The sequence below is a fragment of the Lytechinus pictus genome, chromosome 8 (assembly GCF_037042905.1).
Source record: "Lytechinus pictus isolate F3 Inbred chromosome 8, Lp3.0, whole genome shotgun sequence".
Taxonomy (NCBI): domain Eukaryota; kingdom Metazoa; phylum Echinodermata; class Echinoidea; order Temnopleuroida; family Toxopneustidae; genus Lytechinus; species Lytechinus pictus.
The window spans coordinates 34,971,397-34,985,004 of NC_087252.1; the positions used below are offsets into that span (position 1 = coordinate 34,971,397).

Genomic DNA, 13,608 nt, shown 5'->3' on the forward strand with positions numbered 1-13,608 from the left:
ACCTATGTGTACCTATGGGAAAGTCCTTTATAACATTTATTCCTATTCCTTGCTTTCAAGAATTGAATTCTTAACATCTAAAATGAGTGTAAACCCGGGGGGGGGGGGGGGGGGGCCACTTACATTGACGAGTGGATACCATGCGCGACCATGGGGTCTCGAAAAGCACCGGAAACAGGTATTTTCCATTTTCTGAAAATGCACCCCTTAACAAGTATTGGCGTGTAAAACCCTACCCTTAACAAGTATTGGAAACAAAATGATACTCTTGGCAAGTTCCCTGAATTGACCCCCTAAGCAAGTACAGCGATATTTTTATTATTTCACAGTCGTCTAGTTTACCTTCACCTACATTGGGTTTACAGCCCCACCTCTCACATCTCGCTTAAATCGTACTCTAAACACGTAGTGTTGACTCTTGGAGCAAAAGAACATCCTTTATAAAACATTTTAGTCTTTAATTTTTTACACCCTCGCGAATTTGACCCTAAACACGTAGCTTTCATAGCAAAAATAGTGTTTTTGACACACTTATCACCTTACGTACGTAACATGCCCTATCTTGAAAAAGACATCCTTTTTACATGTTTTTTTGGTCGCGCATGGTATCCACTCGTCAATGTAAGTGGCCCCCCGGGGTGTAAACTCGCTATCGTCTCCATGCAATAGCTCCAATTATACAACTCCCAAGAATGTTCTCTAATCTGATTGGTCTAAATCGGATCACATGATATTCAGCGAATTGCACGATTGCATGCAGAATGCACTATCCTGCACTCTGACGTCACACCAAAGGTACTATCCTGCACTCTGACGTCAGAGTGCAGGATAATGCGAGGTCTGGAATTATCTAGAATTTAGATCAAATATAGCATTTGGGGCAACTCAGTAACATGGGTGAGTGGGGAAAGGTTGTATAAAACAAACGATACATGCATTCTTGTGCATAGAGGACCTAAATAATGAACTCTGTGCTCGACTTGCCAAATGGATATACCGCACTCCGTCCTGTGGACATCGGTGCGGTATATCCATTGGCTCTTCTCGCATATTAATTATTTGGCCCTGCATGAACGCGCTTCAAGCATTATTTGTATAATGTCATATAGTGTTTAAGCGATACATTAAAAACATGTGTTTTGGCCTGCATTAATTACATGTGTGCAGAATCAAAGCATATCCTTAAAAAGGACCGAAATCTGCCGAATATCCCATAGGCTCCTGTACAAAATTTGCTATCGAATATATGAGACCGTATACACAGTCTAGTGCGTGAAAGCAATGCGATGCGCAGCATAGACCATGATTACGCTCATATCGTATGACGTCACAATAAACTACATGTAAAGCCCGTCTCGCACTATGCGATTCTTTGCGAACCGAATTTCAAATTGCGATAACATTTGATATGGATATTCCAACTAATAAAATATTACGGATCAGAGCCTCGCTGAATAAATAAAAACAAATTTAATTCCAAATCGTAATGACGTCTTCGCCGGCTGAGAATTGAAGACGATTAGGACCTTACTCCGACCATAGTGTTTGCCGCAAAGTAAAAGTGTGATTTTAGTTTTCCTAACAATATGCCAAACTCTGAATAAAATAATTTTACTTCTTGGAACTTTTATACTTAACGCAAAATGCGATTTCTTGAAAACTCACGTCGCACCGGATCGCATAGTGTGAGACGGTCCAAGTCACATGTCAACAACTGAATCTGAAGCAATGATGCCATAATGTGATAAGTGATATGACTGTTAAATTTTACCTCTTTTTTTTGGGGGGGGGGGGTGGGGATAGATGATAATTATATTAATTGGATAGCTTTATTTCATGGAATACCAGAAACATTCCACTCGTTAGCGATTTGTGGAATATTTTTGGTATTCCATTCTGAGCCATCCAATTTAATATATCCTACATAAGTGGTGAATAATTTAATTGTACCACCTCACAATCCTAGTTTTCAGACCAAGTTTTATGGAGAACAATTTTCCCCCATGCTGCTCCTTCACTCTGAAATATCCACCGCATCATTCATATACAGCGCATCCTAGAAAAAATGTCCCTCTAACATAGAATTAATTGAAAATTATGATAGTATTTTCACTTTAATGTGCAGGACTAAAAAGGTCATTTCATGTTCTAAATGCTATGAAAATTTCATTTGTCTCGCTTCAGTGGTTTTTTAATGCATATTCTGTAAAGTAACAGTGGTGCATTTTAGCACTGCTGTATTTCTGCAGTGTCTTAAGCATGTTAACCCCCATTTTAACATCCAGGATCTGAGCATTTCGATCCCTGATCTATCGGGGCTCATCAAATCATAAACTTGAGCATGTTCTGAAGGGCATCCATGACGAAGTTTGTTTGATAATTGATAAGGGATTCAGAGCAAAAATCTGAAAGAAAATTTGAATGATGAATAGTATGATGGGGTGACCATAATTTGCACACAGAGAAATAAAAAGTCGAATGGGTTTGTGGTTGAAAAGATCATTGATTCCTATAGGACGAGTCGGCGTCGTTAAGCCATTGTTTATACCCAAATTGAATTACATGTTTCTCTCGCTTCCAGAACTAAAAGTCACAAATTATAACGGATTTAAATCGATGTTTTTTCTCCTTTATATATGGGCTAATAAACCTGATAAAATAGGGAGAAAACAAATGTGTCAGTTATATAGGGACGATGGTGTTAAAATGACAGATATTTTTACACATAAAATCACTTAAGATATGTGTGTGTGTATATATATTTCTTGTAAGGATTTTTTTCTTTCCTTTGCACTTTGATATTTCTTTTTTATACAAATGTTACGACAATTTCATGGAATGTTGTATTGTACATATTTAAAATTTGTGTCATATACTGTCTTAATTATTCAATTATGTATTGTTGAAAAATAAATATTATAGTGATTTCAATAAAGGAACCATGTGGAAGGGTTAAAAAAAAGATATCATGGATCAGAAGATTTATTCTTGATTCATCAGACGAAAATTTTACTTATCATATGTTTGTCTCTTTTTTTGCCTCCTATTTGTCCTCACTGGTATATGGGGTCTGAATATTACAATCTGTTTTTATGCCTAATCCTTTTTGGAAAGAGGTGCTTCTTGCCCTTTCAGCTGTTAGTAATTTATACTACTAGTATTGCTTCTCAACCTCTTTGGAATAACCCTAGGATAAAAATAAATAATTCTACAATATTTCTAAAAGCTTGGTGTAAGAAAGGTATACGTTACGTCAATGATATTTTGAATAATGATGGCAAGTTTCTTTCGCATTTACAGCTTCAGAATAAATTTGATATACAAATTAATTTCATTCATTTTTATGGAATATGCAATTATGCCATCCGGGCTGGTTTTGAAAAGAATGTGATAAAAGAGTTGACAGAACCCACATGTATTATACCAGAAGCATTACTTGTTATATTGGAAATGATGAAAGGGTGTTCCCATATTTATCAGTCACTTTTAAAACATAAAGAAATGGAATGTAAGAGTCTTTCCAAGTGGAAAATACATCTAGAAGTTGAGCTAGTTTGATAGCAGAACAAGAGTGTTGCTAGGGAGAGCACATAATACCTGTAACACGGATAACAGAGTTATTGGTTAAGCAAGAAAAGTGAAAGGTGGACCTTAAAAATCAAAAGGCTTTCTAGGATTCATGCTAGTATCAAACACACCTAATTACTTGAGCCTAGGTTAAGTTAAACTTGAGTTACTAGTATCACGTTTGGGACTGCAGAAGGGTAAGATGAAATCATGTCACTGTGACCTTGACCATAGACCTTTTGACCTCAAGATCAGTAAGACTTCCTGGGATCCATGCTAGTATCATACACACCAAATTATATGAGCCTAGGTTAGGTCAAACTGAAGTTATCGCGTTTACAAGGAAAAATTAACGGATGGAAAGACAGACGGACACCGAGTGCGATACCATAATACGTCCCATCTACATGTAGGATGGGATAAAAAATAAGATCAACAAAAGTATGAGTAATATTGGACAAACATTAAGAAAGATAATTTGAATGTCAAAATCACTCATGGAGATTCAATGCGACCAAACTGTGTGCGGACATAGATGGGTACACATGTACAATTCTCCCCTTTGGACATACATGTATACACAAGCAAATATTTCTATTGACAGAACAAACAATTCATGATCATCCAGGTGGGTGTTTCATAAAGCTGTTCGTTAGATAAGAACGACTGGTGATCCTTTCTTTTGGTAAATGGTATACACCATTGGCGATGGTATACACCATTGGCGATGGTTTAGCGCGTAAGAAAGGTTCACCAGTCGTTCTTAAAGTCGCTCTTAACTTACGAACAGCTTTATGAAACGGCCCCCAGGATATAATGTTGTGAAACCTGTATCACATGTGATACAGGTTCATGAGAGATCATAAACATTAACACTTGATCTTCCGGTAGAAAAGATGAATGAGAAAATTTAGGTTCAAAATATTTTCTACCAGTACCAGTAGGGAAGATGTACATGTACATCTGTGACATCACAGATTTTGGTTGCATTGCCAATGGGATGATATAAAGAGCATCACGTGATCTTAGTTTTCAAACGTTATTATTTTCTTATTTAATCTTCATCAAATGTTCATTGATCTGATTTCTTTGATTCTTCTCTTTAAAAAAAAAACACTTTCAGGGGTGTCATTCTCCTTTAACCCTTAACGTGCCGGCCGTGAACACATATCTGTGCATCCACTGGAGTGCCACGAACACACTTTCGTGCAATGGTCATACAGCTAGTGTTAATGCCTATTGCATTTTGAGGAGTGTATTGCATGCATGAGTGATTCCATTGTTCAGTCCAGCTTAAGGTCAAGAAGTTTAACATTATTGTCTCAGGAGTGATTCTTTTTTTATGAATAAAACAATGAAATATAGACTACTTGAAAAAAAAAAAGGCACTCGCCGATAACAGTGAATGGCACATTATACAAATAGCGAATAGGCATGAGTGCGATGGTGCGAGATTTCGCATGAGGTGAAAGAAAGATGCTCTATTCAACGAGGCGTTAGCCGAGTTGAATAGAGTGTTTTCTTTCTTTCACCGAATGCGAAATCTCGCACCATTGTACAAATAAGAATATTTGCTATTTGTGTTGTACAACGCCTCGGAAGTTAGCGAAAATATGTAAAAACAAAGAGTTTTACCTGCAGTAATCTATGAAAAGGGAGCAAAAATATGGAAAGCGAAAAGCAAAATCCCACAATCGAACACCTCGGGCAGCATTGCGCATTTAGCCAGCAGGCTATACGCGTATTGCACCTGCATTTTTACTGAGCGCAATGAATTGAATCGTATTGTGACGTCACCTCCTAAGCCGTGCAACGGTACATTTTGGATGGTACGTCTTTTGTGCAACGGTACGAATGTTTGACATTCAGCCTCCCATTTGCTCGCGTACAACAAGCTAAGTAGGCGTTGTACAATAAGAGTCAAAGAGCAGCAGAATGATACATGTACTGCTCACCACCCCTGTTCTCACAGAATTGCATTGGCTACCAAAGGATCAAATTCAAAATCCTCCTGACTTTCAAGCCATATGGTTTAGCTCCAGGATACATGACCTCCCTCATAGAAGAACCATGCAGTCTCCTCCTGGCTTGCACTCATCTCGTCACTCTTCATGTACCATTCACACATCTGAAGGGATTTGGAGACCCTACCCTTTCATCTATTGCTCCCACGCCTTTGGAACTCCCTTCTTCACTCCATGAAATTGACAGCATTGAATCCTATCCTTCAAAACTCACTTGTAACCTGCACCTATGATGGTTTTTATATGCTGTTAAAGGTCAAGTCCACCCCAGCAAAATGTTGATTTGAATAAATAGAGAAAAATCATGTAGCATAACACTGAAAATTTCATCAAAATCGGATGAAAAATAAGAAAGTTATGACACTTTAAAGTTTCGCTCATTTTTCACAAAACAGTGATATGCACAACTCAGTGCCATGCAAATGAGTCAGTTGATGATGTCCTTCACTCACTATTTCTTTTGTTTTTTATTGCTTGAATTATACAATATTTCATTTTTTACAGATTTGACCATAGGGACTGATTTGACTGAATCATATAGTATTAAACATTGCTAAACTCCACATGTTCAGGGAAGAATTATTCACTGTTTCACTTGACAATGAGAAAAAAATTAGAATATTTCATATTTCATATAATAAAATACAAAAGAAATAGTGAGTGGATGACGTCATCACTCACCTCATTTGTATACCAACCAGGATGTGCATATAACTGTTTTGTGAAAATAAGCAAAACTTTAAAATGTCATAACTTTCTTATTTTACATCCGATTTTGATGAAATTTTCAGTGTTATGCTTGTTGGATTTTTCTCTTCTTATTCAAATCAATTTGTTGGGGTGGACTTGTCCTTTAATATTACACTGCATATGGTTTCTGATAATGCATTGAAGGCAAAAATAATATCACTTTAAATTTTATTTTAGAACATGACATTTTATGGAATTATATCCATGGCAATTGCGGGAGCTGCTTTGTGACGTCAAAAATCAAAACTGTAAAAATTAATAATCCTGTTATTCTTTGACATATGTGTAACTTTCACTAATGCACTTTTGCGTTTGTGCTTTTGTTTAAAAAAATGTCAGGGTGAACTTCCGCTTTAACACCCATTGCCACCTCATGAACTAGTTAACAAACAAGTAGACGACATATTGATATTTTGTTTGATAACACTTTTTAATAAAGTTACAAACACGTCAAACGTGAATTTATACACATTTTTAAATTCAACCCGATACAATTTGCTAAGAATGAAATCTTATCTTGTGGAAACGAACTGCTGTTGGTGATTTCCACATTCTATGACACATTGGAAACATACATAATATTGCCAAGATTGGTACTCAGTACATACTGAGTAATGGGGGATACTAGCATCACATCAAACAGAAATTCATTGCTTGAGGCCTTGAGCTGAGAAAAAGTGTATGAATCTTGCCAATAAATTAAAGATGTACTATTAGATAGTTCATGACTTGGGGATGCTTGCTTTACACTGAAATGAACACCAGATGGACTTCACCCTTGTAGGAAATGAACACTTTGTGAGTTCAGCTTTCACAATTACAACTATATAATCATTCTCCTCAATGCATGCATGTGACATAATAGAGCGATTTCAAATAAAAATACATTCTGGATGGCTTGAAGAGGTTTCTATATGTATGGATGTGGTTCATAATCAGACTTGACATTGTAGCCAACGATGCTTCTTCTTCCAATCTGTTCACCAATGAAGAACCAGAATGCTACCTCTGCACATACCAGTGTGTTTGCCCATGCTTCCTGTTACAAAAATGAAATGAAAAAAAAAGTGAGATTCATTGGAAATTACTATAAACATGTAACATTATTATCACATTGACAACCCCCAATATTTTGGGCTAGACTTCAAGCTTAAATTATGTGTGAAATATAAAATCATAATTTGATATGGATAAGTCAAGAATAAGTTTGGGATTATTGATTGTATGCTTTCAGGGGTCCTTTTCTCCACATAAGAACACACACACAAAAAAAATATGGTATCATCTTGAAGATGAATTCATCATCACGGTTAAACAAAAAAGTTCATTGACCTTAGGTCTTCTCCATTTTGATTGAAGCTGATACGATTTCTGTTTTCAAGTTGAGGAAAGGTGTCCAAAATATGACAAGTACTTTCGAGGTCAAGCAATAAGTTCATTGAAGGTGATACATACTATCTATGCCATGCCATTTCATGGATGTTAAGTTGTGCAATGCAAATTTTCAAAGCTTGGGAAGGGGTGTTTTTTCTCTCTCATACGTTCAAATATTTTTCAAGAAAATAGGATTTCAAATGTTTTGAATGGTGTTGCCTGTACACATCTATTGTTACTGAAATCTGTGTGAATGCTGAGTGACAATCTTTCAGGATGACAATTCCACAAATACCCCAACATTATTAAAGTTTGTTGACCCTAAATGACCTTTGACCTTGGTCACGTGACATGAAACTCAGGCAGGATCTTGAGTGATACACTATCATTCTTATTATCAAGTTTAACTCTTACCCCCGGGGGGGGGGGGGGGGCACTTACATTGACGAGTGGATACCATGCGCGATAAAAAAAAACATGTAAAAAGGATGTCTTTTTCAAGATAGGGCACGTTACGTACATAACGTGATAAGGGTGTCAAAAACACAAAAATATTGAAACTAGCACATCAATGATGTGGAGCTCATCCGGCATCTCGCAACAAAATTTAACACAATTTTAATTTCAGCCCAGTTTACACTGTAGTGAATTATATTGGTGACATAAATTGAGGATATAGAATTGAAATTGATGAAGAAATGACATAGAAGCATTTTTTTGTGATCTATGAATAAATTTCATATGAATTAAGTATTTATTATCTAGTCAAGTTTCTTAACTCTGTGTAGAACCTTGGTGAACCTAATTTAGCTCTCAGATGGAACAAAAATAACCAAAGCAAAGTCAATCAACAAATAAATAAGTAATTTTTGTGAGTTTTGAAAATATATGAATAAATTAGCATATTTAATGAGTTTCAAAATTCTATGTTGAAATTTTGTATCACCACCTTGAGCTATTATATAAGGCAACAAAATTAAAATCGATCAACAAATGAAGAAGAAAAAACATTTCTTTGTAATTCTGTGTAGAAGTTTGGTGGACTTCATAAAGTTCTACAAAATGGAAGAAGAAAAAACGTAAAAATCGGTCAACAATTAAAGAAGAAAAAGCATTTTATGTGAATTTTTAAAAATATGAATAAATTAATTTCCCATAAATTAGCATAAAAATTGGTCTAGTCAAAATTTCAAAATTCTGTGAAGAAGATTGGTGAACCTCATGAAGCTCTACCAGATGGAAGAAAAAAAATCATACTTGGTCAACAAATAAAGAAGAAGCATTAATTAATTTTGCATAAATTAGCATAAAAATTGTTCTGGTCAAAATTTCAAAATTTTGTGTAGAAGTTTGGTGAACCTCATGAAGCTCTACCAGATGGAAGCAAAAAATTCAAAATCGGTCAACAAATAAAGAAGCATTTTTTGTGAATTTTGAAAAATGCGCATAAATTAGCATATTTAAGGAATTTCAAAATTCTGTGTAGAAGTTTTGAATCCCCCACCTAGTGCTATCATATAAAGCAAACAGAATTGAAATCGGACTTGAAATGGCGAAGTAGTAGCATTTTGAAATTGTGGACGGACGCCACGCCACGGTATAAGCTCATCTTGCCCTTTGGGCCGGATGAGCTAAAAAGGGTATCTATTTCGCTCGGAAAAATATATGTGTAAAGGGTCAAATATGCGGGGATGATAAAACAAAATCAAAATGTTTTATAAAGGATGTCCTTTTATACTTACCAAGAGTATCGTTTTGTTTCCAATACTTGTTAAGGTTAGGGTTTCACACGCCAATACTTGTTAAGGGGTGCATTTTCAGAATATGGAAAATATGTGTTTAGGGTGCTTTTCGAGACCCCATGGTCGCGCATGGTATCCACTCGTGAATGGAAGTGGCCCCCCCCCCCCCCCCCCCCCGGGCAAGTTTTGTGATCTAGGTCCATATACTTTAGAAGTTATGATGACATGTCAAAAACTTAACCCTGGTTAAGATTTCAATGTTGAAGATGCTGCCGTTGGAAAAGCGGCACTATGCAGGCGAGAAAAAATTAAATCTTGGTTGAGATTTGACTTGATGAAGCTGATACCATAACACCTGTGTATGTCCCTATGCCTATAAACTGACCTTTACTGTCAAATTGGCAAATTTGCCTGTCCTTGCTGACTTGATGATGTCACTGATGCCCTTCTGAATAGCAGGGAATTCACCTGGAGTAGGTGGAACTAGCTCAACCTTGGCATAGTACCAAAACTTGGATAACCTTGGCTTTGAATACTCAACAGCTTCTGTATGGGGTCAAATAGAAAAGGAATTTAAATAGAGAGTAATTTATATATCTTTGAAAACTATGCATGAGTACTCAGTACGGGCCTGATTTTGCGATTAAGAAATATGCAATAAGGCAATTCCAAGCAAAAGCTGACATTTTGCAAAATCAATTGGCTCTATTTCAAAATCTGTTTCAAAATTTTCTATTAAAACTCGTACTATAGAAGTTTATAAATAAAAGGGACATGATTAGCCTAATGAGTGGAGCACCTCTGGCAGTCTCACCTACATCATGCAATTCAATATAGCAGCAGTGCTGACATTGAAAACTACTATAACATAATTATTCACAACAAAAAAACAAGTCATATAATGATACCATGCTATGTTCATTGACAATAATGACATTTGACCTTGATCATGCGACCTAAGACTTGACCAAAGTCAAAGGTCATTTTAGGTCAATGAACGTTGGTCATTTTGGAGGTAATTATTGGATTGCTGTCACAAATTTCAAATTGTATAGATATAGTTTATAAAATGTGGATATCGGGGTAATCAATTATCACTGACAAGTCTTAGGTCACATAATCAAGGTAAAAATGCCATTTAGTGTCAATGAACATACTATTGTGAATGGTGTTTTTTGTGAATAATTATTTTAAAATTATAGTAACTTTGTTAGTTTTCAAAGTTAGCACTGCTGCTATATTGAATCGTGTGATGCAGATGAGACTGCCAGAGGTGCTCCACTTTCTTTAATGAACATTTGTTTAAAAATGAAATCAATAAATAAATGTCGGAAATAAGTTCTACACGTAGCTCATTCACATGATATAGGGCTGGTTCTATTACAGGGAGAGTAGAAATCTCGGGGGCGAAAGTTTCAAGTTTGACCATGGAATATGCATATGATACAGGCAAATTTAAATATTGATTGTAAATAACTATCATTACAATAATAATTATTTACAATCAATAGTTGAATTGTATTATTTAACATTATTAAATAATAAATTCAATGATTAAAAATGTTTTTTATTAATAATAAAAAACATTTTTAATCCATGAATTTTTCTTCAAAACGTTTTTTTGTAATACAGAAAAAAAAAAAATGTTAAAATGTTAAAATTTATCACGTAATTAACGTCCATGCGCAGTGAGTCGCCATGTGCAATTTTTTCTAGAAATCTTTTGCAATGTTGAAAAGTGTCTTGTGGCATCTGATATTAATCCTCAGTAATTCCCTGAAATGCTGCAACGTTTGGTTAAAAGATCCAGCAAAAGACAAAGGAGTTTAGTGCAGTCAAAGTCAGACTTGCAAATTTGGATCCGTACGGTGTGAATTGAAGCTGCCATTTTTCTCGGGCGACGATTGAGACGCCCACACTAAGCAATCGATGTTTCCAAAACTGCCCGCTCAAGTTACCAATATTTGGTATCAAAATATAGATTATAAAAAAATGCTCACGATCATTTCATTTTGAAGGTGGGGGTGACAATTGTTATCAAAATAAGAGGGGGTGGCGACTCAACGTATATCTCAACCCACGGAGAGGTTTCAACAACGCAGCTGAGTCAATGCACTTTTGTGTACGATCGGTGCGTGTGTGTGCGCATGCGCGATATGTCTGTGTAGTAAATGTATGGGATTTTTCGAATCGGCGACTCAAAATATACCCATCATTGTGTCGCCGTTCCGGAAGTGTGTAATTCATGATGTTCTTACTAAAAACTGTAGCAATTTCAGGAGAAAAGTTTATCATATATTTGAAAGGATTTGTGGATACTTTCATCTCATACAAAGATTTGGGTAAGAATTTTTTTTTTGGTTGCAAAATTGAAGGTTGAAGACTGCCGATGGCGACTCACTGCGCATGGACGTTATAAATAATTGGTATGAAACTGATAATTATTTCTAATTACGTGATAAATTTTAACATTTGCGAAATAATTTTTTTTTCTATAAATTATTCATCAGAACGGCATTGCTAGCCGGAAGTACGTCATACATAAGCGGTTCAAGGGTCGACGCTATTGTACTTACGTTGTTTACATGTGGATCGAGGGGTTTACTCGGCATCAGTTAGGTAAGAAACCTTAAATTTTTCACATTTTCATATTACAATTTTTAAAACCTTCCTACGCATGCCATTAGGCGTAGGAAGGTGTAAAAATTAATGAAATTAATAAAATTCAAGTGATTTTTGTTTCAAAAGATGGATTTCCGAGGGAAATCCATCTTTATTTTGGTCCTTCTCTTATGCGACTGGGGGAAGTGTCAAGACGTCAATGATGAAGAAGTATACTTCATTATTTTAAAAATCATCATCATTGCGTCCTCAAGACAAGCACTCGCCACCTGCGGCTCGTGCAGCGTGGCACCTATCTAAAGAAACCTCGCATGCTCTACATTTCCACTAACACACTCGGCTGCATGCATTATGACATTTTAAGCATTTTCTGTCATATCAGACTCAGAGATTCTCTAAGACTAAAGTTTGATTTTTTTGTCGTTTTTGCAATCTTGTTTCTAACTTAAATTATGTCTTGCGCGTCCGGAATCATGATACTGATAGTGATTATTGTCCAGTCGCATGTATTGCGAGGTTAGTATTACTATTAGTAATACTAATTAGTGTCCGGTAATACAATGGGTGATTTCAAGTTCAGTGTTGACCTTTTGGTGTTGGTGTTACTTTTTCTACTTTTAGTTTTCGGCCTAACTTTTTGGGTTAATTTTTACGCAATTATTTAGGCCTAGGTATATTCACTCACCGACACTAGTTGTTGTGATGTTAATATTAATAATGTGATCTGGATCAGTTTTACAAACTGGTAATAAGTTTTGGAGCTAGGCCTAGGGGAAGTTATCCAAATTCCAACACCAATACTAACACTAAACAGTGTCAGTAGTCAGTAACACCAAGCGGCAAGCCCAAGGCAAGGCCAACACGTACACCGGGCTTGAAATACCGGTACCGTAACGTACGTGAATGAACATGGTCAACCTTGCCTTGGCTTGGAAGAGGAAAAGCCATTCCTTCGTCATGCTACGAATTGGAAGTGCAAAATGAGTAGAAACAAAGGCATCAATCGATCTAAAAAGTAAATATCATGGTAAACTGAAATTTTCAGATTTTACCTGTAGCAAGTTTAGGCCCTTGAGTGGCTAATGAATTGCCTAATCTTGTTCCCAAACCAACAACCTTCTGAACTGCACGAGCCATCTTTCACCTCGGATTTCGGTATCGCCGCTTGCGCATGCGCCTAATAGTGATATGAAGATACAGCTAGCTGCGCTGCATATATATTGTATGCGAATGCATAAGTATGCAGCCAATAACGAATTTCTGTAGCTGTTAGTACAGTACAGTCAAAGATACTACAAGGGGAAGATCGGACACTTTGGCGATTTTTTGAACGCTCTATTTTCTTCTTGGGGAAGGGCGCCCAATAACGTTGAGTAAGTAAACTGGTGCAAATCGGCAAAGGTTTGTGTATGGGGTGTATACAAGACGCATGGGGTGGCCCCTTAGTGTTAGTTTTTTGGATTACCGTTACAGAGTGGATAAGGGGATATAAAAGCATAATTTTGGGTACAGAGTTTCCTTATCATGGA

The 13,608-nt window shown here is 36.3% G+C and overlaps 1 protein-coding gene across 1 annotated transcript; it reads right to left on the reverse strand.

Annotated features, from left to right (window-relative positions):
* Window positions 1–6,752: 6,752 nt before the first annotated feature.
* Window positions 6,753–13,321, reverse strand: LOC129266590 (ATP synthase subunit g, mitochondrial-like). The gene is made up of 3 exons (XM_064103979.1): window positions 13,132–13,321; window positions 9,843–10,003; window positions 6,753–7,380 (listed from the first exon to the last, which is right to left on the reverse strand). Exons 1-3 carry the CDS (start codon window positions 13,214–13,216, stop codon window positions 7,252–7,254), a joined length of 375 nt encoding a protein of 124 aa, XP_063960049.1. The 5' UTR covers window positions 13,217–13,321; the 3' UTR covers window positions 6,753–7,251.
* Window positions 13,322–13,608: the final 287 nt, after the last annotated feature.